The 25,421-nt window shown below is 42.2% G+C and overlaps 1 protein-coding gene across 2 annotated transcripts in view; it reads left to right on the forward strand.

Moving 5' to 3' along the window:
* Positions 1–392: 392 nt before the first annotated feature.
* The window catches only part of fat3a (FAT atypical cadherin 3a), a 143,306-nt gene continuing 118,277 nt past the window's right edge, over positions 393–25,421 (forward strand). The window contains exon 1 of one of the 2 annotated variants that reach the window (XM_030066257.1): positions 393–3,702. In XM_030066257.1, coding sequence (XP_029922117.1) covers positions 393–3,702 — 3,310 coding nt within the window. The remainder of the gene's footprint in view (positions 3,703–25,421) is intronic. The other variant, XM_030066256.1, reaches the window with a different exon arrangement.

A 25,421-nucleotide genomic window follows, 5' to 3' on the forward strand; every position in this document is an offset into this window, starting at 1 on the left:
GGGTAGTTGTGTGTTTTCTTTGGTGTGTGTTTTAGTGAAGTTACACTCCTCTTGCTAACCGTGCAATTATTTTGTTCCTTCCCAAACCACCTCTGGTTTTTCTAAAACTTGCAATTGACTGTCAGTGTCCACAGAGTCCACACAGGGATGATGTCAGCTTTCATTTTGGTTGCCCAGTAACTGAGCAGTCTGTCATACCCCTCCCCGTCCCACATCCAATCAATCTCTGTGATTCAATGGATAATTAGTAGTCTGTCAGGCCAAAGAGTTGAAAGGTCGAGCTGTGGAGATGTGGCATGTCTTTTGTTGCTGTAAATCTCGCCCCCTGTGACTGACCTCTCTCTCTTTCTCTCTTCCTGTCTCTCTCCTCCTCAGGATGGAGTGATGATGGAATGGCTGTGAATATGGGCCAGTGGGCAGGCATGCAAGCCCCTCTCCTTGGCCTGGCCCTGCTGCTGCCGCTGCTTCTGTTCCAGCCGTCACCCTGCCTCAGCCAGGACACCCAAGGGCCCCCCCAGGATGGACCTCACTTCGGCTTCACTCAGGCTGTTTACCACGCCACGGTTTACGAGAACTCAGCAGCACGTACCTATGCCAACAGTAAAGTTAAAATGGGCATCCACCTGGCCCTGCGTTCCTGGGAAATCCGCTATAGAATCACCTCAGGCGATGACGAAGGCTTCTTCAAGGCAGAGGAGTATGTGTTGGGTGACTTCTGCTTCTTACGCATAAGAACTAAAGGTGGCAATGCAGCCATCTTGAACCGAGAGATTCAGGATAATTATGTATTGACAGTGAAAGCCTCCGTCAAGGGTGAGGCCCTCCTTGAGACCTGGACCAAAGTCAGCATCCAGGTTTTGGATATGAATGACCTCCGACCCTTGTTCTCACCCACCACGTACTCTGTCACCATCGCGGAGAGCACCCCTCTCAGGACTAGCATAGCACAAGTTACTGCCACTGATGCAGACATTGGCTCCAATGGGGAGTTTTATTATTTCTTCAAGGAGAAAATGGAGCTCTTTGCAGTACATCCAACTAGTGGAGTGGTTTCCCTCAGTGGGAAACTCAACATTGATGAGCAGAATCGATATGACTTAGAAATCCTGGCAGTAGACCGTGGCATGAAGTTGTATGGAAATAACGGGGTCAGCAGCACAGCCAAGCTCTTTGTCCATGTAGAGCGTGTGAATGAGCATGTCCCAGTCATGAGTGTGGTCACCCACATCCCCTCATGGTTGGATAAAGATCCCGTGTATGCTGTGGTCACAGTGGAGGACCTGGATGAAGGCTTGAATGGAGAAATAGACTCAGTGGCCATTGTGGCTGGAGACCCCTCGGAGCAATTCTTCCTGCAAAGATCGGAGGAAGACGAGTTTGAAATAAAGGCCTCTGAGTCATTAGACTGGGAAAGTTACCCTTATGGTTATAACCTCACTCTTCAGGCTAAAGACAGGGGCACACCGCAAAAGTTCTCTGCTGTCAAGGTTGTCCACCTCATGGTTAAAAAACCACAGACAATAGAAGTTAAGTTTGAGCAGGAGTCATATGAAATTAGTCTGAATGAAATTTCACCCCCAGGCACAATTGTAGAGGCTGTTAAAATCAGGCCAGAGCCTGATGATGCAGAATATATGCTGACTCCTTCAACAGATTCTGCTTACTTCCAGATAAACACTTTAACAGGTGTAATTTCTACAACCCGCTGGTTCACGCAGGTGTCCCAGGATGTCTTTAATGTTGAAGTGGTGGAAGTAGATAGTGAGCTCAGAGTTAAAGTCTGTGTCAAGATTGAGGACGCTAATGACAACACCCCAACATTTGCTCAGTCATCTTATGAGGTTTTTGTCAATGAGAGCGTACCGATTGGAACCAATGTGCTAACAGTTTCAGCAGTGGATGAGGATACAGGCGAAAACGGATACATAACATATAGCATTTCCAGTCTTCACCCCCTACCCTTCAAAATAAATCAGTTTTCTGGTATTATCAGCACCACTAAAGAACTGGACTTTGAATCCTCGTCAGAGAGCTTTGTGTTTGTGGTCAGGGCGTCTGACTGGGGGTCACCTTACAGACGAGAGAGTGAAGTCAATGTAACCATTCACCTTGAGAATGTAAATGATAACAAGCCCTTGTTTGAGAAGGTAGCATGCCAGGGGGTTGTTTCTAGGGATTTCCCAGTGGATGAAGTGATTACCACAATGTCTGCAATTGATATAGATGAGTTAGAGCTAGTAAAATATAAGATACTTTCAGGAAACGAGTGGGGATTCTTCGACCTCAACCCTGATTCTGGGGTCCTTACACTGAGACGGTCCCTTGCCACTGCCAGTCCAAAGAACGGGATCTTTAGTCTCAAAATAACTGCCACAGATGGTGAGAACTTTTCAGATCCTATGTTTGTTAACATCTCAATTGTTCATGGGAAATCTCCTCCCAAAAGTTTTGACTGCAGAGAGACCAGAGTAGCCCAGAAGTTAGCTGAAAAGTTGCTGAAAAAGTCCAAAGCTAGCACTAAGCCCAAAATCGAGGAAGGCTTTATTGATCTTTTCTCTGTCAATCGACAAACCCCCCAGTTTGATAAAGCATTCCCCACAGATATAGCAGTGAGAGAAGACTTAAAGGTAGGCTCCAGTGTTTTCAAAGTGAATGCCTTTGATGGGGATACAGGTTTCAATGGTCAGATTCTGTATTCTATTTCAGATGGTAACACAGACAGCTGTTTTACCATTGACATGGAAACTGGCCTTATTAGTGTCTTCCTACCCATGGACAGAGAGAAGAGAGATCGTTACCTCCTGAATTTAACTATCTATGACCTTGGCCAGCCACAGAAATCTGCCTGGCGGTTGCTCACTGTCTACATAGAGGATGCCAATGATAATACACCTCAGTTTTTGCAAGAAGGAGGCTACAGAGCTGTCATACCTGAAAACACTGCCTTAGGCACAGATGTCATCCAGGTAGAGGCCACTGACAAAGATCTTGGACCTAATGGGGAGATTGTGTACTCTGTTTTGACCAGCACCACTCAGTTTGGGATCAACAGCACTAATGGCATAGTGTATGTTGCAGGCCAGCTAGACAGGGAGCTTGTCTCTGCTTTCAACCTGAAGATTGAGGCTCGAGACAAGGCAGAGAAAGGGAACCAGAAGTTCTCTGTGACCTCCTTGAAGATCACATTGGAAGACGTTAATGACTGTCCCCCAGTATTCATCCCCAACGTCTACAATGCCAGGGCTCTGGAAGACCTCCCAGTTGGAACTGTTGTGGCCTGGTTGGAAACCCAGGATCCAGATCTGGGTTTTGGAGGCCAGGTCCGGTATTCCTTAGCCAATGATTACAATGGAAGGTTCGAGGTGGACAAAGCCAGCGGGGCCATTCGGCTTACCAAGGAGTTGGACTATGAGACCCAGCAGTTCTACAACCTCACCGTGAGGGCTAAGGACAAGGGAAGGCCTGTCTCGCTTCTCTCTGTCACCTTTGTGGAGATAGAGGTGGTGGATGTGAACGAAAACCTGTACGCTCCATACTTCTCCCATTTCGCCTTGACAGGATCAGTTAAAGAGAACGCCCGAATCGGAACCACCGTACTCCAAGTCACCGCCCACGATGACGACGACGGCAGAGATGGAGAAATCCACTACTCCATTCGTGATGGGAGCGGGCTTGGCAGATTTGCCATTGATGAAGAGACTGGTGAGTTCCTTCTTTCTATGACTGTTGTTCTTTTGATTAGACTTGCTTTATAATAAATATAGGACATAAAAGAAGTACTTAAAAAGACTGATGATGGCATGGTGTCTGCAGTTTGTTTGCATTTAATGTGCTGGTCATCCGCTCAAGATGGCCTGATCTGTGTGTGTGTGTGTGTGTGTGTGTGTGTGTGTGTGTGTGTGTGTGTGTGTGTATGTGTGTGTATGTGTATGTGCACGCGCGTGTGTGTGTGTTTAATGGTATTGGGCTTCATCAGTCTTGTCTGGACTGTGATGAGAGTGAGTTGCTTGAAAATATAAGTGTGGATCAGGGTGCTGGGTTTGGAACAGGCGGGCTCTTAAAAATGTTTAGAGTTTGGAGCTTAGCTCAAGTCTGGAAGAGAGCCTTGCTGCCAGATCAAATTACCTCACTGAACTCTTTATTTACATTTAGCTCAGTAGTCATGTCGTTTCTGCTTGAACTATCACATCCCCTCCTTTTTCCCTTTGCTCTCTGTGGATGTGGTTTTGTAGCCAGTTTTGACAGGGCCTTTCTAATTGGGTTTTGCTGATTCTATTTATTCAGAGCTCTGGCTTAGATGTTCTATCAGCAGCCTGGCTGACAAAACTTCAGGGAGTGATAGCCTTCTTTATTCTTCTGTAATAGATGGAGGCCAGACAAGAGAGTAGAAGTGGAAAGAGCGAGGGGTTAAAATTAGTCCTACCATGAGCCTGGAATGCCATGTGATCCATCTCCTGTCACCCCATGAGTTATGGCGATGTGCAGTTTCTGCTTAACCCTGGAAAGGTTTAGAGGAGAGCAAAGGACAAAGGCAAAACAACAGTGGACGCTTAGGAGCCTTTTTAACAGCATCACCCCTGTTTCTGACAGGGAAGGTTCGCCTTCAAATTGCCTTTAGATCCCCAGGAAGCCAGGATCCCCCAGGAGTGATTGTTCATCCCACTCAGGGAACGTGTGTGGACTGAGAATAAGAAACCAGTCTGAACTCTGCTAAAGACTTTTATCAAGGTCTTTTTGTTTTTGTCATTTCAATTGCCAGACCAGCGCTGCAAATAAGAATTCATTCCTAATTTACCTGCCTGGTAAATAGGGAAATAATTAAAATAAATGACGGTGGTTCATTTTATTTTGAATAGGCTTGCAGTCTACCGTCCTTTTCATTCTCCTTTGGGGAAAAGCTCATTAAACAATTCTTGTACCACTGTTGTTTTCTTTTCCCCGTACCAACAAAGAAAGAATTAGAGTCCAAATCTGGTTTGGAGTCATATGGTTCCTGGTTATTGCAGCTGAGAAAGGCTTGGGTATAAATAGGAGTTGGGAAAATTCAACCAGGAGTCAGAAGTTACTGACAAGTTACTGACTCATAGTGTGACCACTTTTTGTCAAACTGTTCCAGAGAAAAACATATCACTTCTCATCATGGAGGAGAGAAAATGCTGCATTATTCCATGTGATAGAAGCTGTCACTTTCTGTCACCACATCACCATATCAGCTTCAGACATGCAGCGTTTTTTTTTTTTTTTTTTTTTTTTTTGGTTTCCCTGGCTGGGACCAAAGCTTTCATATTTGATTTCCACAACTGTTTGGATGTCATTTTTGACAGTCAGCTGGAGATGGGAGATGACCTGCTGAGGTGCTGGGGTGAGGCTGGGGTTGAAAGGTGAGGGTCAGAGGCAATCCAGAGGTCAAAGGTATCTGTCAGCAGTGAGTTTATCTCTGTGGGATTTGGAGGACACCCAGAGGCTGTGAGTCAGCAACACAACAACAACTGTAATAACATTAACTATGGCAACAAGAATGACAGTTATCATTGTCATCATCATCATCCTCATTTATAGAGCACTTAGCAAGATCGACATAAAGTGTTTTCAATTAAAATGTGAAAATAGTTAAAAAGGTGAACAGTGACGAAAAAGAAAAAAACTTCAATGCAGAATCATTAATTAATACTTACATATGTGTTGCTATTCTGCACTGAATATTGAAATCTGAATAAAAGCAGAATACAGACAATAATTGATATTAAATCTGCAGTGTGTGCTTTTTTAAATTGCTGTATTGTTGCGATATCTGTGTATCTGAGCTACACAGATACAGAGAGATAAGCTGGAGCTACTCAGAAAGAAATCATTGGACATCCTGAATGAAATGCACAATGCAGGCAGCATACAGGGAAGTTACCATGAACCTGCTGTCACATCAACATGACATCATCCCATGCTATTTAACTTGAAAAATCATGTCATTAAATAATATATTTGCATAAGCTGGTATGTTGGTGACATTTTCACTCTTGTAGACATGAAATGCTCTGAGACTGTCCTCCTCTGGAAAAAAGCGGTGTTTGTACAGCAGCTTATTATGACCTATTGTTATATTCAAAATTAAGCGACCTCCAGTGGTCGTGTAAATAACGACACAGTGGTGTGGTGTAACCGGGGCCTCGCTGTCTACCTGTGCGGTGTGTGTGTGTGTGTGTGTGTGTGTGTGTGCACTACAGAACCTCTTGATTTTCATATTAACAGATCAGAGCAGCCACACAGCAACTGACACCTTTCAATAATATCTACGGTATATCTGTGGAATATATCACAGACATGTAAAAATCAACTTTTTTTTTTTTACAAGCTATTTTAGCAATTGCATGGAGGAAGTGGGGGCTTTATCTGTGTGACATTGGGCATTATCAAAGGCAAACTCAATGTGAGAAGATAGGACTGTTGGTACCAGCACTGCTGTCTGTGTGTGTGTGTGTTTGAGCTGCAGCAGTGCACACACACACACACACACACACACACACACACACACACACAGACGAAGTCCATGTAAAGAGGAAACAGGGCAGCCGGAGCACATGGATTAATTAACAGGCTTTAATGGTGCAAAAAAAGACAACAAACGTTTTGACACTATTGTTTGTTCATCAGAGTCAAACATATGAAATCAACCTAGACCAAGTGTACAACTGCCATTGGATGATTAGTTGAATGGGATTTCAAAACTAAACTAAATTGCATAATGAATCCAAGGATGGGAGTTTTTGTGTCTTTTGAGTCTGTAATCCAGTACCACACCGCTAGTACCATGTGAGAAACAAAAGAACACAGACCTCTCTTAGACTTTACAAAGATCAAAATACAAAAAGATACAGGTACACACATCAGTTAAAATGCAAAATAAAAAAAACTCCAAAGGACTGTCATCATGTCAGAAACAAAACAGACATGAGAGTACAGCACAAGCATCCATCACTTATGACAAATCAGAGGAAACGTGACAAATTCAGCTCTTCACCGGTGCTGAGGGGTTTCGCCGTGTTCAGAGTGTGAATCCAACATGGCTCTCTGCCAGGCAGGGAGGGGATGACATCACCGCCTCGAGGAGAGGGTGACATTTTCTCCGGTCCCCAAAACTTTCTGCTAAGGAGGCTGCTGGACGGATCAGTCAGCTCCACTTTCCCTCAGCTGAGTTCAGATGCCGTCTCAAGCCAGAGCAGCGTTCGTTAGTTTTTTTTCATGGCCGGCCCCCGGGGGGTCTCTCACTCGTATAAATAACTCAACACTATCCGGATATTAAATCAGAGCAAGCAAAATTGAAACAAAGAGCTAAATAATTTCCAGTAGGAATCCTCACATGAAAGGATTAGCTTTAGATTGTTGAACCAATAAAAACGATTTCATTTTAACGTGTTAAGAGTTTTTGTTCTTTTTATAGAGGAATGAGTCTGGAATGAGTCTAGATCACTAGAAGGTGACCTGACTCAGATAAAAACTGTTTTGCCTGTTCTGCAGCACAATAATCATACAACACAGTACATAAAATATTCAAACAAAGCGTTGCAGCTACACAGACACTACAGTGATCCTAAGATGGTGTCAGTGAGCTGATGTGAGCTGATGATGTGTGTCCTTCCAGCAGATAAACACCTGATCTGTGCGACTGATCCTTTGTTAAGCCCCTCCCTAGAACGGCAACTGTCCAATCCTACGTTCGTAACGATATGTAGGCACGAGAGGCCCGTCAAGCTTTCAGAACAAGTAAAACGCCGAAACCGTGAGAATATGGATCCTGCAACTCCGACAGCAGATATTCTCCGAGTTTACAGTTGGAGTTGCATTTTCCCCATGTCCAGCGCCAAAACGAAGGAGAGGCGAGGTGTCGGATGTGGCTTACACAGTGTGGAAGACCTTACTCACCATTAAATCCATCGCAGATCCACAGAAACTCCTAGTAACGTTGGTTGCGAGACGGAGACACAAACAAGATCCTTTAGCATTTTGGGAATGGGCGGCCAACCCCGTTTGCCAGGCCAAAGAACGGAACGCCATGGGGGCCGAAAACCTCCAACAAAAACGTCGGCTTGCAAATTAGAACGTCGTGGCTCAATATTAACCACAACAGACTAATAAGTCCAGCTGTTAGACCAAGGTTTGCCTGCCTGCCGTGAAATGCAGCCACTCGTTTAGCTAAATTTAACCTGAGGAAACTTAACCACATTTACAGGATGAATGCATTTGTCCTCGGGATTTCCTGTTGTGCCTTTATGAGATCTAATATATAGATCAAGCCCCTGATGTGGGAGCAATAACCTGGCACATGCAATGATCTAAAACATATGAAAGCCACGGGGAATCATAACTAAACCTTATCTTAAAATACAACAATATATGGACTTCCCCTGCTGTGCTGGAACACTGTTGTTCCTGTAAATGATTGTCCTGGACATGAACTGTCAAGATGCACCAGTGAGCTTTTCCCTCGATTTTAATTTCCTCTTCATTCACAAAGCCCCGCCCACAAATTTTATCGTGAATATTGCTCTCAAATGCACATTGTAGTCATTTCTGTCTAATAGTTCAGAATAATTATTGCAGAAATTTCCTGTTATTTCCTTCAACAACCCCCACTGATATTGTTGACAACACCATAGACTGCCATGCCGGGTGCAAGAGCTTGACAGGCATAGCAACAGTAACCAAAGGGGGCGGGACTTAGCGAAGGGTGGATTAAGTTTGGACCGGCATGCTGCAGTGATTGACATAACATGCAAGATACAAAATAATATGGAACAGTCCACAAGCAGCGAGGAATCTTTTTAGAAAATGAAATACAGTGATTGTGTACAAACACACTCACATACACACACACACACACACACACGCACACACACACACAGTCACTCGTTAACCTGGTGTGCTTGTCCCAAGGTGATGAACAGGAGCAGAGCAGAGGGGAGGATTTATGGCCCTTGTTAGCCGAGCCTTGGCAAGCCTCATAAATCAGCCTGGAGCTGCTGGGAAACACTACAAACACAATTACAACTTAAAGAGCATTACTCTGGCCTGTACCTTTTTAGCACACACACACACACACACACACTGACCTGATCACTGAGCCATATCATTGCTGAACACAAACATGCCAAGCACATAAGACCAGTATGTAATCTGCATATTCATTTCATTACTGCATTAAATATTCATTCATTTACAGCTCTTTCCTAAAAAAAAAAAAGAAAAAAAGAAAAAACTTTAAATGATTTGACCCTGTGTGCTAATTGTGCTTTTATAAGTCCAGCGAAACACAACAGAGCCGGAGACTGCGGGGAAAGAAGTCAGACTGTGTTGGGAAGGAAATATCTCGCTGATCCACCAATTTAATTCAATTCAAAGACTTTTTTTAATTGTTTGAAATACAAAGCAAACACAGCAGAGAACAGATTAGAGCTCACTTTCAATTAGCAGCAGTGGCAGTGTGGCAGGAACAACAAATGTTTTGATGTTATGTCAGTCTACAAATAAATTAACAGACATATTTAAAGTCACATCATCGGCATGTCATCTAAATAAAGCCTTGGCAGATCCCACATCCTGTCAGCCACAGAGGTGCCATGTCTGGGACTTAATAATATCCAGACAGTGGAGCAAATGAAGGAAGAATACAGAAATATTAAAATTAAGAGTTTTTGTGGCCCGTTAAAAACTCTTGGTCCGTAAATCCTTGCGTTGCTCGTTAGCTTCTTAGCTCGTTATCTAATCTTAGCAAATTGTTCGAATGACCTCTAGTCACACTGCATGTTACAGCTAATATTTACCCGCTTTACCAGAGGGGAATCTAGCAAACACATCAAATAGGCCCAGGGGTTATAGCTTGTTTTTTTTTTTTTTTTTTTTTTTTTTTTTTTTAGAGAGGCCATACAATTGGGATATTTACAGGAAAATATTTCAGTTCATACAGGTTGCCAGGTATGAGTCTTACCTGTCTGTGTTGGTCCTCAGTTCCTACGGTGGCTAGCAGGGGCCTGAAAGGTTAAAGAAACGTGTGATAGAGAGAGGAGAGGAGGAAAAGAAGAAGCTAGAGACAACATTACAGCAAGCCACAAAACCTTTCAGTGCTGTGAAGAAAGCTGTTGTTTTTGTTGTTATTCTATATTTTTTAGCAAATCAAGCAGTTTACTTCCATCTTTGTCGCGGCTGCAGCTCCTCTGGGGCGGAGTGATACAGGACGTGCAGAAGTGACCGGATCTTTCTGGATGTTGATAATAGAAAAATACTGTTATTTGAGAAAAACTATTATTAGTGTGCACTCAGTAGTGGTAAGCAACATGTGTGACACGTGTTTATTTAGCAATTTGAGTGATTAAAGCGGTTATTTTCGAGAATGTTAGCTGGGGGGAAGTCCACCTCAATGGCAGGAGGCTAACAGTTAGCATTTGGAGCATCCAGTCAGTATCCAGCACTCAGTAACAATGAGAGGAAGACGGCACCACTACTGTCCTACAGAACAACTGGGGGGAAGTGCAACACTATCACATTTTTCAAAATGGCTGAACTAGCCCTATTATACAGCTACTAGCCACCACTAACGCCACTAATGCCTGTTCAGTGACTCAACAGTGTGACAAGACTTTGACAAGACTTAGATAAGAAACACATGCTTTTGATCTACAATACATTGTATATATCTCTGTTATTATTATTGATAAATAATGGTTTTCAGTAGTACACCATGTGTTGAATTCAGGAAGATAAGCAGAATCAGTATTTTTGATATATAAGGCTGATGTAGTTCCTAAATAGATCCTCTCTGGATCCACCTGATTTAGCCATATGGCAAGATAGGCTCTACATTGGTGTGTGTGCGTGTGTGTGTGTGTGTGTGTGTTTATTCAGTTTCCAAATATGCTGTGTTGTGAGTGTAGGCGTCTTTTTCTCATGTTTCCCTTCCCAAAATAATGAGGATGTGGGCGGCCTAATGCTAGAGAGGAAAGTGCCTGTTGTCGCCGATGCAGTGTGTGTGTGTGTGTGTATGTGTGTACATACATCCATGTGTAGTTGTTGTAGGCCTGTACCTGCTGTAACTGGATCGGCTTAACATCAGACACCCGCCTTCACACACAAACAAATTTACCTTGGAAGCCTAACCTTTCCACGTCCTTTCGCTCCCCGCTCGGTTCAGCAGGAAGCTCTTCACATCAAGACTCTTAATCACAGTGTCACTTATCCCTGGGAACCACTGTGTTTGGAGGAGAGAGAGAAAGAAATAGGAGGAGGAGGAGGTGAAGAGGAGAATTCATGGCTCCCCTATTCTATAGCGATTAATTTTTAATGGGCGGGAGTAGCCCCTCGTCTTTGTTTCCCAACAAAACGGGCTTTGTGGAGGGCCTTGAATGTGCAGCCGTGATTAAACAGCAAGGCAAACAGGAGCCGGGGAACACAAGCACACAAACACACACACACAAGACGGTTAGGTAACACCAGTTCACCCATTTGAACACAGGACACACGAATATCAGAATATCAGCTGATTTTCAAATATATTTCAACATTTCCACTGTCTAAAATTGATTGATATTTAATTAAAAGTTAAATATTACCATGCCAGTAACATTTCTACATTATTAACTGTTATCCAGTCCTTAGATAAATTTCACATCAGCATGTCTCTATAGGTATATGAATTACATATTAAAGGGATAATTCACCATTTAGAAAATTGCCATTAGGATCGTGGTGCTATCTGGTGCTTTCTTCTTCTCATTGTTACTGAATGTTGGATACTGGCTGGATGCTCCAAATGCTAACTGTTAGCCTCCTGCCATTGAAGTGGACTTCCCCCCAGCTAACATTCTCAAAAATAACTGCTTTAATCCACTCAATGAAGGTTTAATATCACGTTTGAAATGTTAATTTCTGAAACTAAAATGCACATTTGATTACCAAGTGTGCACAGACAATAATTTTGCCCAAATTACTGTTTAAAACTGTATTTTTTTCCTGTCAGCAGCACCCAGAAAGACATGTACACATGTTGCAAGACAAAAATAGCAACTTTCTCCAGAGTTAGCCGACAAGTAGTGTTGTGGCCAGCTTCTTCTTTTCCTCCGCTCTCCTCTATTGTACACTCAGACAACTTGGAGGTCAGACAGCACAAGAAAATAGTTCCTCTGTTGGTAATTTTTGTTTTGTTTTGTTGTTGGAAATGGTCAACATTTTTGTGCCATTTCATGCTGTAAAAAATTCAATTCTGATTTCAAGATTGCTGCAGCAGTAACACCCTGAAATGGAGATGGAGACCCAGTGAGACTGATTTTGTGCAAGCAACAACAGCACTTTACTCTCTCTGCTATTATATCATCTTGGCAAAGCTGGTAACAACCTTGTGGCTTTTTCTCTGCTCGACACCAGAAGAAGCAGCATGAAGAACAGGCATCTGAGCCGAACACACAGCTGACACAGATAACTGACCCCGATTGCTCACCACCTTCTCCCTCCCGATCACAGACTTTCAGCAATAATTAGTGTGACTTCCTTTTGATGCACGAGTGGATGTTTCCAGATGCATTTTAACTGTTTTGTTAACAGTTTGCATGCTTTCAATAAGCATTCATTAGCACTGGGTTACACACCAGCCCTTCTACATGTGTTGAGTTTTGACGTCTCTCTCTGGAGAAGTCCAGGATCAAGGCAAAGTGTGTGAAAGAGCCACCGGTCCACCACAGGAAAGCACATCAATGTGAAATTATGTGTCGCTGATCCATACTGATGTATGAAAGAGCAGTAACATGACATAGCACAAAGGGAGTGGCCACATAATAGAGGTAGATGACAGACTTTCCCGTGAGAGCTAAGTTTCCTAACCTTAACCCTAAACCTAACCTAATCTTAACCACTTTAAAATAAGATTACAGTAGTATATTAGACCCCAACCACAACCTGGCACTAACCTTAAACAAACTTAGATCCCTAAATTATTTTTTTAAATAGGCCAAAACGAGCCTTAATCCTAACCTTAACCCTTTTAGAGTACAATTTTAGATCCTAACCATATTTTTGAATATTAATAGTTCCGTTGTTGTTATTTCAGTATATTATAAAAATGCAAAAATGTGCGTATCACTCAGTGTAGTGTATGCTAAATTGTTAGCATGAAGCCTACTGCTAATCTTTTCCCAAAGCAAGTAGTCATATTTTAGAACAGTGATATCATTTCTCCTCCCTTTTCTTCAGCCGTTGGTTTCCATTCTTTCCACTACGATATGAAAATGAACTTTCAGAGACTTTCTTCACACCAGTTTTCCATCACCGGAATAAAGTCGTCTACATTAGTTTTCCTAAAAGCAGCAGCTCTTTTGTGTGTTTTAGGACTTTTTGAAATTTGGGCCGAGTGAAACGCTCCCTCAAGCCGGAGAAAATAGTCCCAGGGGAAATGTTTCCTTCACACAGCCAATTATCAGCTCTGTGGTTTATGAATGTTTTGGACTTTGTGAGCCGCAAAAGCAGAACATTTTTAGGCGTCTGTTTCAACCAAAACTTTAAATTTTTAAATTTTTTTGATTTAATGTTGTGAAATCTTCAGCACTCCTGCATGGTTTGCTGCAGTGTAAAATGTGGCCAAATTATATTTTAAACAGGCCAAACATTAAAAATCAACAGTATGGTCCTTTAAAACGTTAACATGGAGTCTTCTGCCTCAACATAGTGTATGTTAAAGTCTTTTCCTGGAGCACCAGACCCGCTGATCTACAGATCCACTTGTCTGGGTGACTAGTGGGACAAATTTGCCAAAAAAAAAAAAAAAAAAACTTGAAAAAACTCCCAGTGGTTGTAATGACTTGTAATAGTCTCTGAGTAGAGGTCATAGTTCATCCACCTTCCATTTCTGACTACATCCCAGGTTGGTGCGGTTGGTTCTTCAGGTTTGAAACTTCCTCCTCTCTCCTCTCTTTATTTAGAGCTTGGTCACTCTTTCCAACCCCCAGCCTTCCAGCCCCTACTTCCTGTTTCTTCCAGGACCACAGAGCAAGACGTTCAACCATCAGTGCACACTAATCACACAGTGTGCAGCGTACACACAACCACACTTATTTTATTACCATAATTAGTGGATTAATGGCTGCATTTATCATAATTGCAGGCTTATGAGAGGGAGTGTGAGTGTGCAGTTGAGTGCTTTGCTCGGGTTGACAGCCAGGATGTGGACAGAGCATGTGTGTGTGTGTGTGTGTGTGTGTGTTGAGTGTGCGTGTGTGTGTGTTCTGCTGTATTTGTATGGACCAAATATTTTTACAAGAATGAACAGATGAGGAAAGTACTCCAGAGTGATTGTATTCCCCTGCAAGAGCCTCGTTTAGGATTAGGATTAAATTTGGAATTAGAATCAGGTTTAGCTTAGGGTAAGGGTTAAAGGCATAGTTCACCTATTTTGAGGGTGAACATTTACGTGGACTTCCCCCCAGCTAACTGCCTTAATCCACTTAAAGGTTACAAGGCACATATAATCACAAAGTGCACACAGATGATAGTTTTACTCAAAATTGCATTTTTCCTGTTATGAACATCCATTACTAAAAGACAAAAGACAGCTGGCAAGTAATGTGGGGGCTAGCTTCTTTTCCTACTCTCCCCTCCATCGCACACACACATACACACACATGCTGGTAATTAAATTTTTAGAAATGCTCAACATTCCTCACAGGGTTTGGCCTGTAAAATTTGTGCTACACATCCAACTTTAACCCTTGTTTGTTTAAGAATTTGAGTGGACTAAGGAATTTATTTTTAAGAGTGTTATTCTTTAAAAATGGGTGAAGCATCCTGTCTTCAACAGTTGTCAAATGTTATTACATCACATAACTTTTACTGTTTTTTGTCAAAATTTTTCTTGAAGGTGTAACTATAATATCAATAATGAATTTTGGAGGAAATTTTTTTTTGCACATCATCAAACTTAAACTTTGTTTAATTAGCAGTTTGAGTGGATTCAGGTTGTTTAGAGGAATGTTAGCTGGGGGGAAGTCCAGCTCAATGGCAGGAGGCTAACAGTTAGCATGTTGAGCATCCAGCCAGTATCCAGCACTCAGTAACAATGAGAGGAAGATAGCACCACTACTGTCCTACAGAACAGCTGGGTCGGAAGTGAAATCATATCACATTTTTTTTTAAATTGGTGAACTAGCCCTTTAAGGAGTGAATGCAGACAGTGGAGTTACTCATAGGGATAATAATAGAGATTTCTGTGTGTAAGTGCAGCATTTATTCCAGAGTGAGTGCCGTGGATGTGAATGAAGTCTAAACTGTCGGTGTCTGAATGTAAAGTTTCTTCCTCCTCTCTGTCCTCTGCAGTTTTGTCTCTCGGCGTCTAGTGGGCTCAACTTTTGTGCCTCCATTGGCATAACAAAGAGTGGAGGAGAGCAGGCTGGCAGCGGGACAGCAGAGCACACACAGTGAAAAAAAAATGGATGAAGGGAAAGAAAACTTGGGGACTTATTCCCCAGAGGCGCTGTGAATATTAACACTGACATTTCTAATGCTGCATGCAGATGGAAAACAAGGGACGATAAACAAGAAACGGCAAGAGACACGTCAGAATGACGGGCTGCTATGCTCATGTATTGTTTGCAGAAAAAAATTATATTGTACAAATCATTTTGTCTTATATAATCACATTCAATAACAATGCTGATTCATATAGCTGTAAAATTATTAACATAGCTTGGTGCAAATTAAAATGCTTCTAACTCCATAGGACTCCCTGTGTGTGTGTGTGTGTGTGTGTGTGTGTGTGTGTGTGTGTGTGTGTGTGTGTGTAGAGGCATCATCACCTCTAGCATTGAGGCTAGAAATTATTATTGTAAGAATAAGTAATGTTTGGGTGTTTGTTTATTTATTTATTTGTAATTATTGATAGGATCAAGTTCCATGCATTTTTTGGCTGATATTGATATTTCTGCAGCCAGGATTTTGTGCCATTATTCAGTTTGGTAAGGATAGTCGCCATGGCTACTACATAACAGAAAACTAAACTTCATCAACAGAACAAACATTTCATAGTGCTGCCCATGTTTTGACAAGTCACTTCCAGAAAGCTTGGAGTCAAATCGCCACAATAAGTGCGTAATGCACCAAAGACGGAGGCTAATATAATTCTATTTAATTTGCAAAACTCTTGGTGGCAACGGCGTTGTGCACAATTCCCTCAATGGTAGCCATTTTTAAATACCTCTCTCCATAGCATAAAGCACAGTACACAAAAATTCTCAACAATACACACTGTGCACTCATCTGCATATTATACAGTATATGTTTTGGTACTTAGTATAATATAAATTCAACATATTACGCTGTTTTTTACTAACCAGAAATTATGCAACACATCTGGATGTCTTCAAATATGATATATAAACGTATACGCACAAATAATAATAATAATAAAAAAAAACCTCAACAAATATTTTGGTTCATTTTTGTTTTTTATGAACTTCTCATTGCATTGTTGCCCCATGAGTAGCGTCTTCCTTTCCACAACGCACTGAATTGTAGGACATCAGTGTGCATTAATTGCATACTCAAAATACTGAGCCAGCCAGAGTGTGCACACTGATATTTCTGAGGCTGCAGTCAGGCTACATTTTCATACATGAAGCACGGCACAAAAAAAGAACGCGTGTGACTAAATTAGTTGAGCTTTCTCACATATTTACTGTGTCAAAGTGGTCGCCAGATAATGCCAAAATGTTTATAAAAATGTGCAAAAACAGTGAAATAAAAATAGCCCGCATCTCAAATCTGAAACAATCGGCTGCATCCATTTTTGTTGTGGAGTCACTTTGCACTAATCATGTTTGCAGATGATGTATCTCTCGGTTTAGGTAGCGCGAGAAAAATGAAGCTCAAGGTGTGAGGCAGATTAGACTGTGTCCCCGTCTTGGCTTGCAGAACGTATTTCAGATAAAACAGTGGATTGAATATTGGAAAACAGGAGAAAGGGTTAAAGATAAAGGAAACTTCCAGCCAAAACGGGAGCTTTGACGGGAGGTATGATGCAGAATCATTTGGCTGGATGATCCGGCTGTAATGCATTTGTCTCCATCAAATTGATTTAGTGCTGAAATGTTTTACATTACTTTGACCTGTCATGTGTTCTTGTGCTTATGTTGTAAGCATTTTGTGTTACTGGCTACAGTGTGTGACTGCTGTTGTTTTGTTGTTGTTGTATGTATTGTTGTAACACTGTTTATGCTGCCTTCGTGGCCAGGTCGCTCTTGAAAAAGAGATTTTAATCTCAATGAGTCTTTTTACCTGGTTAAATAAAGGATATTGATTGATTGATTGAAAGAAATTGAGCATCTTTTATTAGGTTAAAAAAAAAAAAAAAGTCAGATTTCACCCGAGGTTTGATGTTACATTTCAGCAAACTCTCAGACACGACTAATTTATTTTTAACTGGATGTGGTTTCATATCTGGTATCACTATCTGTGTCTCCTTCATCTCTCTCCTCTTTTAGACCGGGGTTTGTGGCAGGCTTTGTGGAGAACAGGGCTGGGACTGTGGCTGCGCGCACACACACACACACACACACACACAGACACACTGCTGAATGTAGGCTAGATTTCCTGCACTGAGGAGAAAAATAACATTGGTAATGATAGCCTGTGGTTGCCCTCACTGCGGGGGCAGCGAGCACACACACACACACACACACACACACACACACACACACACACACACACTGTGCACTGGTAGTGTATAATTCAGTGACAGAGCACTGCGGCATGGAAAGCAATTAGGATTAAACCTGTGTGAATAGCCTACACACCCTGTGCTCATCAGTGCGCACACACACACTCACACACATACACACACATACACACGTACACACACACATCCAGGCATAGAGGTAAATTCAGACTCAATGGTATAGAATTATGGAGTGTGTTGATGCTCATGCTCCCCTGCCCCACAACATTTTGTCCTCACTTCACCCACAGCAAAAATAATCCTGTTAAGTCAGAAATGTGTGTGTGTCTCTGTCTCTCTGATTACACAAAAACACACACATACACACACGCACACACACACTTAAAGTAGCAAAGGCAAAGCAGCAGTGTGTTCCTGTCGTCAGGAACAGGCCTGGAGGTATGGTGTCATGCATGTGACGTCAGTGAAAGTGAGATGCTGTCCTGGTTGGTTAATCTATTTATAGCTCTTTGTTTTGTTTGTGTGTGTGTGTGTGTGTGTGTGTGTGTGTGTGTGTGTCCTGGTCTTTGGTAACGTCTTTAAATCCCAAACTGAATGTGCCCGTCTTGCACAGCTGGGCCTGTAAAGCCACTCGTATGGATCCAAGCCCTCTGAGGCCTCGTGTGAAGCAGCGCTGTGAGTCACAGGTGGAGGAAAGCACTGGTGTTCAAAGTGGGGTGCACGGACCCTGAGGGGTCCTGAGGGGCTCACAGAGGGTCCTCAGCAAAATGAGGAACAGTTTAATTTCACTGTCCTGTGCTTCCCTAGAAATTGTTATAATGCAGTAAATGTACAAGGGATGATGTTTCTGTTTTCCTCGTCCTCCTTTCCTATCCTCACCATGATTTGTCAGTGTACAAGCAGCACATCAAACAACTGAACCCTGCACAACTTCACTTGATTTTGTCCAAAAATATGGGGAAAGTGGCGAATTGTACAAGAAAAGGGACTAAACGTACACACATCCCAACACTAGCCAGGTGAGTAGGTACAAAGGTACAAAAAAAAAAATAGTATGAAAAGTAAAGTATTCCCAGCCTTCCTGAGGGAAATCTCGCCTTATGTGTAGTCTCGGTTGAATTTCGCCCTCTGGCCTGCTCTGCTCTCAGTGGTAGTTTTCATTATCCTGTTTCATTCCCATTATTTTTTGATTATCCAGTAATCAGTTGTATCAGTCACTGCTCTCAGTGTTCTCCAGTCTCTTCAGTGACTGCAACCATTTGATCAAAAAAGCTCTTATTTAAAATTTCACACCAAAATGGCATTTAGCAAATAAAAAAATACAAGAAAATTATGAAAAAATAGCAAAAATTTACTAGAAAGGTGATAGAAAATACCTGAAAATTAGCAATAAAACTACAATAAAACAATATTTACAATTATTAAAACGAAATATTTAAACCTCAGATCAGTGATATTTGATCGACATCAGACTTCTTGTGTTTAAATGCTTGGGAAACCTTCAGACGCCACAAATCACATAACTGTATCTCTTGATTTAAGGGTCCCTATAGAGCAAAATCGCTTCAAATTGGGGTCTGCAGCTTATTGGATTTGAACTTGCGGTCCCAGAACATGAAAAAGTGTGAAAACCACTGGGCTGAAGCGGCAGCCGGGATCTATTGCACTGATGATGGGTTGAAGTGGGAAAGCTCTCAGTCACAGGAAGAATAAAATGGAAACTTTGCACTTTGACAACTTGGTTTGACAGGATTCTCTTCGATTTGTGAGTGTGAGCTCTTCTTTTTGTAGTCCGAGCCAAATTGTTCAGGTGTAAAAACACCATTATTGTTACAGACAGTTTGAGGCCCTGAAATTTTTCAGAAATGGAGCTTTTGAAAAATCTGTTTTAGAGAAATCAAGTGAAATTGCACTGAGGCATATGGGAAAGAAAATTCTCACTCCTCTTAAAACTGCTGTTTGATTTCTTTGGATTCACCTTAACATGATGTCAGTTTATCATGTATTTTTTTCTCAGCAGTGCCATATTCATTGGCTGTCTAAACATGTATTTAGCTTTGACATACAGCATGTTTTCAGCCCTGTCATGTTCATTTCAGCAGGTCTTGAGCTTATAATGGTGGAAAGAGAAATGCCCAACAGCTGATTTGTACCATTTTTGCAGTGAAAACAATTTAAATCTCTTTCGCTTTTAAAATTGTTGTTGCTTTTATGCAAATCCAAAAGATCTGGCCTGTTTCTTGGTTGTTTCACACGGACCATTAGTTGCATCCTCTCATTTCCGTCTCCATGCTTTTATTTTTGATGAGACTGTGGCTGCAGTCCGAACCATTTGATCCAAGGTCCAGCTCGGTGCATCCCCAGCTCAGCTGCTTGCTGTCACTGCAGTGCCTCTGTCGGCTTCAGCGTGCTTCAGATAGGAGGCCGGGGGTGTGGGAAACACAGTGCACAGTGTAGGCGTCATGATTCCAATTGAAATGCAGCTTTTCAGTGTGCAGGGGATCATGTTTTTATATTTCAAAGCCTGCACTCAAAAAAATAAAAAAGCACCTTAACAAGTATCACATTTGAAATCGATCTTCATGAGGGTTTTTGTCCATGTGTGTGCTTCTCCAGTTCAGTGTCAGCATTTCCTCACACGTGACTAGCATAAATACTCAAATACATGATGCACAAACCTCATGTTTTCAAGTGATCAAGTGTTTGTATGTGAAAAGTCCAATTCATATGAACTTACTTGTAGGTGAACAGGGAGGAAGGCAGAGCAAAATATTCTGGTTTGCAGTGATGCAAAGGAAACAATGAAGTTATTGACAAATTTATTTAACACAGACATATCATTGTTCCAGCACATCCTTTAATGCAGCCATTGGTTTCCACTCATTCCTCTATGATATGAAAATGACCTTTCAGACACCAGTATTCCACCACCGGAATGAAGTCCTCCACATTAGTTTTCCTAAAAGCAGCAGCACTGTGGAGTGAAACGCTCCCTCCGCCTGAAATTACTCCCCTGGGAAACGTTTTCTTTACACAGCAAATTATCAGTTCTGTGGTTTATGAATGGTGATGGAAATATATTTTAAATTAAAAAAAAAAAAAAAGCAAGGGATTTTGATTATATGTTGTGAAATCTTTAGTGCCCTGCATCATTTGCAAAATCACAGTGTTGCTATGGAAGATGTGGGTATGTTCTTGTAAATGGGCTGATACACGTGTGCATCTGTCTTAAATGTGTAGTTTTTAAATTTTAATAATGAATATGTCAGCTGCCTGCCTTTTTTCCCTTTGCCACACACGCATCACATTCGATTAAGTGCTTGTATTTCAAGCACTGCCAAAAAAATAATAATTTTTCCTTTCATGTTTCCTTTCATAGAGCAGCCATTTTTCCTACCTTTGTTGGCTCTGAACTCATTTTAGTCCTCAGTGTCTACAGTCAAGGATGGAAAAACAGCGAGGCTTGTTTTATTTTGAGTCAGGCTCTGAGGCTGCGTGATGTGGATGTGTGAAGAGTGCAGCACAAGCAATGGGGAAAATAGGTCAGTGAGAGATGCATAATGTTGGCATCGGAGAATATTAGCTTAGAAAATGCCAGTTATCTCTACTATAATTTATACATAATGTGACGCTTCCAAAACAGTCTTCTCCTATTTGGTCACAGTGTCGCTTTTGGCCAGCAGATGTCGCAGTTGGACCAAATCGTTGTGGGATATTCCTTTTTAAAGGCAGCTACAGCGCTGAGGGAATCCCGATGCAAAATTCAGTGGCTGTGGATTTTCGATATTGATCCCTGATAGATCTGATCGATCTCCCAAACCCCCTCTGCAGCCGGCACGGTGACAACGGCGTCGTTCATCTTGGCCGTAAAACTAACCTCATTTTCTAGCTGTCTCTGAGATAATGCTGTTTTTCTCAGAAACAGGAAAGGAGGCTAAGGCTGGGAGGAGGTGGGGGGCTGCTGAGGCAGACGGAGGGTCCGTGGCATGATGTGATGATGGAGGCACACATGGCCTAATTTTATCTTTGGTAGCTAAGCAACTCCATGGTGTGGAACTGCTGAACAATGTGTGTGTGAAGAGGAGGTTAAATTTTAACGGGCATTAATCCAGTTCTTAAAATGATGTGTGTGTGTGTGTGTGTGTGTACATGAAGAAACTTCTACTGTCTGTTAGAAACTCAACACAGTCCTGGCCCGCGGACCACATGCGGACCGTCGACCTTCTTTTTGTGGCCCCCAGGTGAATTGCAAAATTTGAACAGAAATGACCGACTTAGACAGTCGTTTCTGTCAATCATCAGTTAAAAGACAGTGATGAGAAGTTGATTTTCTACATTAATGAAAACCACTGCAGCCTGCTTACACCTCATAAATCTTATGTGACATTTTGTGGCAATCAGTGGCAAGCCTCCTGGGGCTCTGACACCGCTCTAAAGGGCTTTGCAGTGAAAGTCCAACACATCATAATGAGACACACAGATTGACTTCCTAATTGGAGCCCATTGTTCTACTGAATACAACCACATACACAGCTTTCTTGCCACAACAGTGCAAAGTAAATGCAACACAAAACACAACAGAGACTGATAATATGTGGTGCAGTGCAGGAGCCATAGAGCCATTCATTATTGCAGCAGCACTAACAAGTGGACAGAAACACATCCACACGTGCAGCACTGAAGTAAAAAGCACAACACATGAATCTGTAGGTCGAAGCTCAGAAGTTGCTTTCCAGGTATAGAAAAAGTGAAAAGCTGTGTTCCATCTGAACTTTGCAAAGTCAATCTAGAGAGAGAGATTATTAGAAGTAATAATTTCCCATTTGGCACCCTGTAAGGGGCTTCCCTCTGTCTGTGATCCCTCCCGAGATTTCTTCCATGTTTCTCCCTGCTGGCCTTTGGGGTTTTTGGGGAGCTTTTTCTTGTCTACTACAGCTGTCTTTCCAGTGTGGTGCCACTGTCGAGCAAGGGCAATCTTTGAGCCAGATGGTGTTAATGGCCCTCGGCCTCAATCCACAAGAACAAAAACCATTTGCATTTCCACTGTCGAGCCAATCGCCCCTCAATCTCGTCCCGTCCATGCATGTGAGTTGGAAGTAGGAAGCGAGTGGTTAAAGTCTGCAGACCAACTCCTGCAGAACTACGTACCACGGGATGTTTTTTTACCTTTTAACGCCACTTTGTGTGTTGTGTGCTTGAACTGCCTTGTACTGACACCTCAGTTTCTTCAGTTTTCGGCAGACCTGTCCTGTTGTGCGTTGGATTCCCATCACTGCCAGTTCTCTCACTATATATCCCATAATGTCCGCAGTTCGGCAAACACCTTTGATTTGATGTTGGACATTCTCCTCTGTCCAGATAGTGAGCAGAGCCCTAATGTCCTCGTTTGACCAGGACTGCTGCTTGGTGTCCATTTTATTTCTCTGCTACAAAAGTGAGCTGCTGCGCTGACATCTGTACTTATCAGCTGCACCGTCTCCCCACCTACGACACTTAACTCCACCTCAGACCTCGGTTAGCCCTGTCTGGCTCATGGGTGTTTGGTGGGCCATCAGCATCTGGAAACTGGCCCGGACAGCCCCACTGAGGAGCCGTCAAAGACCAGAGGTGACAATGGAAATGCAACTGGTCTTGGCATGCACTAGCACGCCTGTGTTTGGTGTAACAGTGGAAAGCTGATGTGGGTTCAGGTCAGGGGTTGCCCTTTTCTTTTCTATGAGGGCCTGTAGAGCCCTTTGAGACTTTACCTGTGACGGCTCTAAAAAAAAAAACTTGAACTTGAGCAGAAGCTCACTCTATCAGCATGTTAACCAGCAGCAGCAGGCAGCAGGTCAGTGCTGAGGCAGATGGACATAATGTCCTCAGTCAGATCCACTCCCAGGTTACACTCACTCCTCCTCAACTCTGCCCTCGCGTCCATGTTGCTTGTTGATTCTGTCTGTGTCCACAAAACAAAGATGGCAGTGATGGACTTGCGATATCACAATGACCGTGTCCCCTGCCTCTCAGACTGAAGTGCCCATCCAAAGCGCTGCGATTATCTGTATCTCTGCTGGAGGAAAAGTGCGAGTATGAATCTAAATCACAGGCCTTTGATCAAAAGCAGTGTTGAGGAGCAGTTTTACCACTTCTCGCAAAGCTGTAATATCATTGCTGCTTTTAAAACTATGCAGCTTTGCCTGTAGCAAGCTACCTTTTCCACCGAGTAGCGTTGTAGTGTGACCAAACACTACATCAACGACCATCGCCCGAGGACGATGGACGTTGATAAGAAAAACTCAACTCCTGACTCACCAGCTCACGGTACATTTTTGCCCTGAAATGTAAGGCAGTGCTTCATAACCTTCACCCTAACGAGGCCCTAACCATGCCCGATGCCTGGAGGGCAGCGCTGCTTACCAGACAACAGCGAGGACAACAAATAAAGCAGCCAGAACTGGTCAAAACTACACCAAGCAAAACTATCATGAAGTCTTACTTAATGGTTCCAGTGTCAGATTTTGCATTTTAAAAAAATCAGAATATCACATTAAAAATGGCTTATTATAACATTAACTGTAAGGATGCCACCAGTTGATCTAAAATCACTTTTTTTTTTATTAGGAAAACAATAATTGCTCACAAGATTGCTCATTTCAATGCACTTATTCGACAAAAGGTAAAATGTTGAACAACCTTACCCAACTTCCTTCCATGGAAATCTTATTTGTTCCATATCAGGAGACTCAGATATCCATAAAATAGAAGCAGAATCCCAAACAGAGGCCATCTCACAGTGGATCATAACTCCAACATGCGACCTCTGTAAAAAACCTGCAACACCTTTATCACAACTTACATGCTTGGTTTGTATAATAATTAGTCACTAAACATTGTTAAACACTAAATATGGTTAATTTATGATGGTCTTAATTTGTTTTAGCCACTATAAATGAATGAATGAATCTCTTTATTGTCATTATATTGAATACAGCATATTTATATGACAAAATTGCAGTACTACACTGGTCAATGCTAAGGACACAGTAAGTTAAGACTAAAAATGAAGAGCAGCTTGTGGCTTATGCAGCTATAAGTTCAAAGCAGCTTCTCCAGCTCTGACAACAAGGATGTAATTTGTCTCCGAGGTTGGTGGTTGACTGGAAACAAGCTGGGTTCGTTTGTCTTCCAGCAGGTTTTGCCACCTGTCAGACTGATGGCAACCAAGGATTTTACACCTAGAGCAGACTTGTGTACGCTTTCGTTGTCACTAAACTCTACATTGGAGCTATTTCAGTCGGTGCAACCAATTAAAATTTCGGTAATGCATAAACTCCGATTTTACACCTACTTTAGACGCAGGTGTAACAGGTTGCAGGTTTCTTGTGTGCGGGTAAACGGAGTCACCATCCCCTCACCCTCATGTCACTCAAAATTACGTTTGCATCTCCCTTATAACACACGGCAAATTTACTAGAGTTGATCTGTAAGGAAATAAATTAGCAGAGGCTTTGCTGTTTAGACTGGAAAATCTCGGTGATAATGAGGTAAATATTGGACTTGTGGACCCACAGTGCAGTCGTTCGGCTTCACAGCACTTGGATTATGCTGTGTTTTTTTTTTTTTTTAATTCATTTTATGCTCATTTTTTACACTTTAAGGAGCTCCAAAGAAGCAGAACAACTACCTTCAGAAAGTCAGTTATCAGTGGCAAACAGTCTGGGCTCAGAGGAGGCCTTAC

Source organism: Myripristis murdjan, chromosome 13 (genome assembly GCF_902150065.1).
Source record: "Myripristis murdjan chromosome 13, fMyrMur1.1, whole genome shotgun sequence".
NCBI classification, from domain to species: domain Eukaryota; kingdom Metazoa; phylum Chordata; class Actinopteri; order Holocentriformes; family Holocentridae; genus Myripristis; species Myripristis murdjan.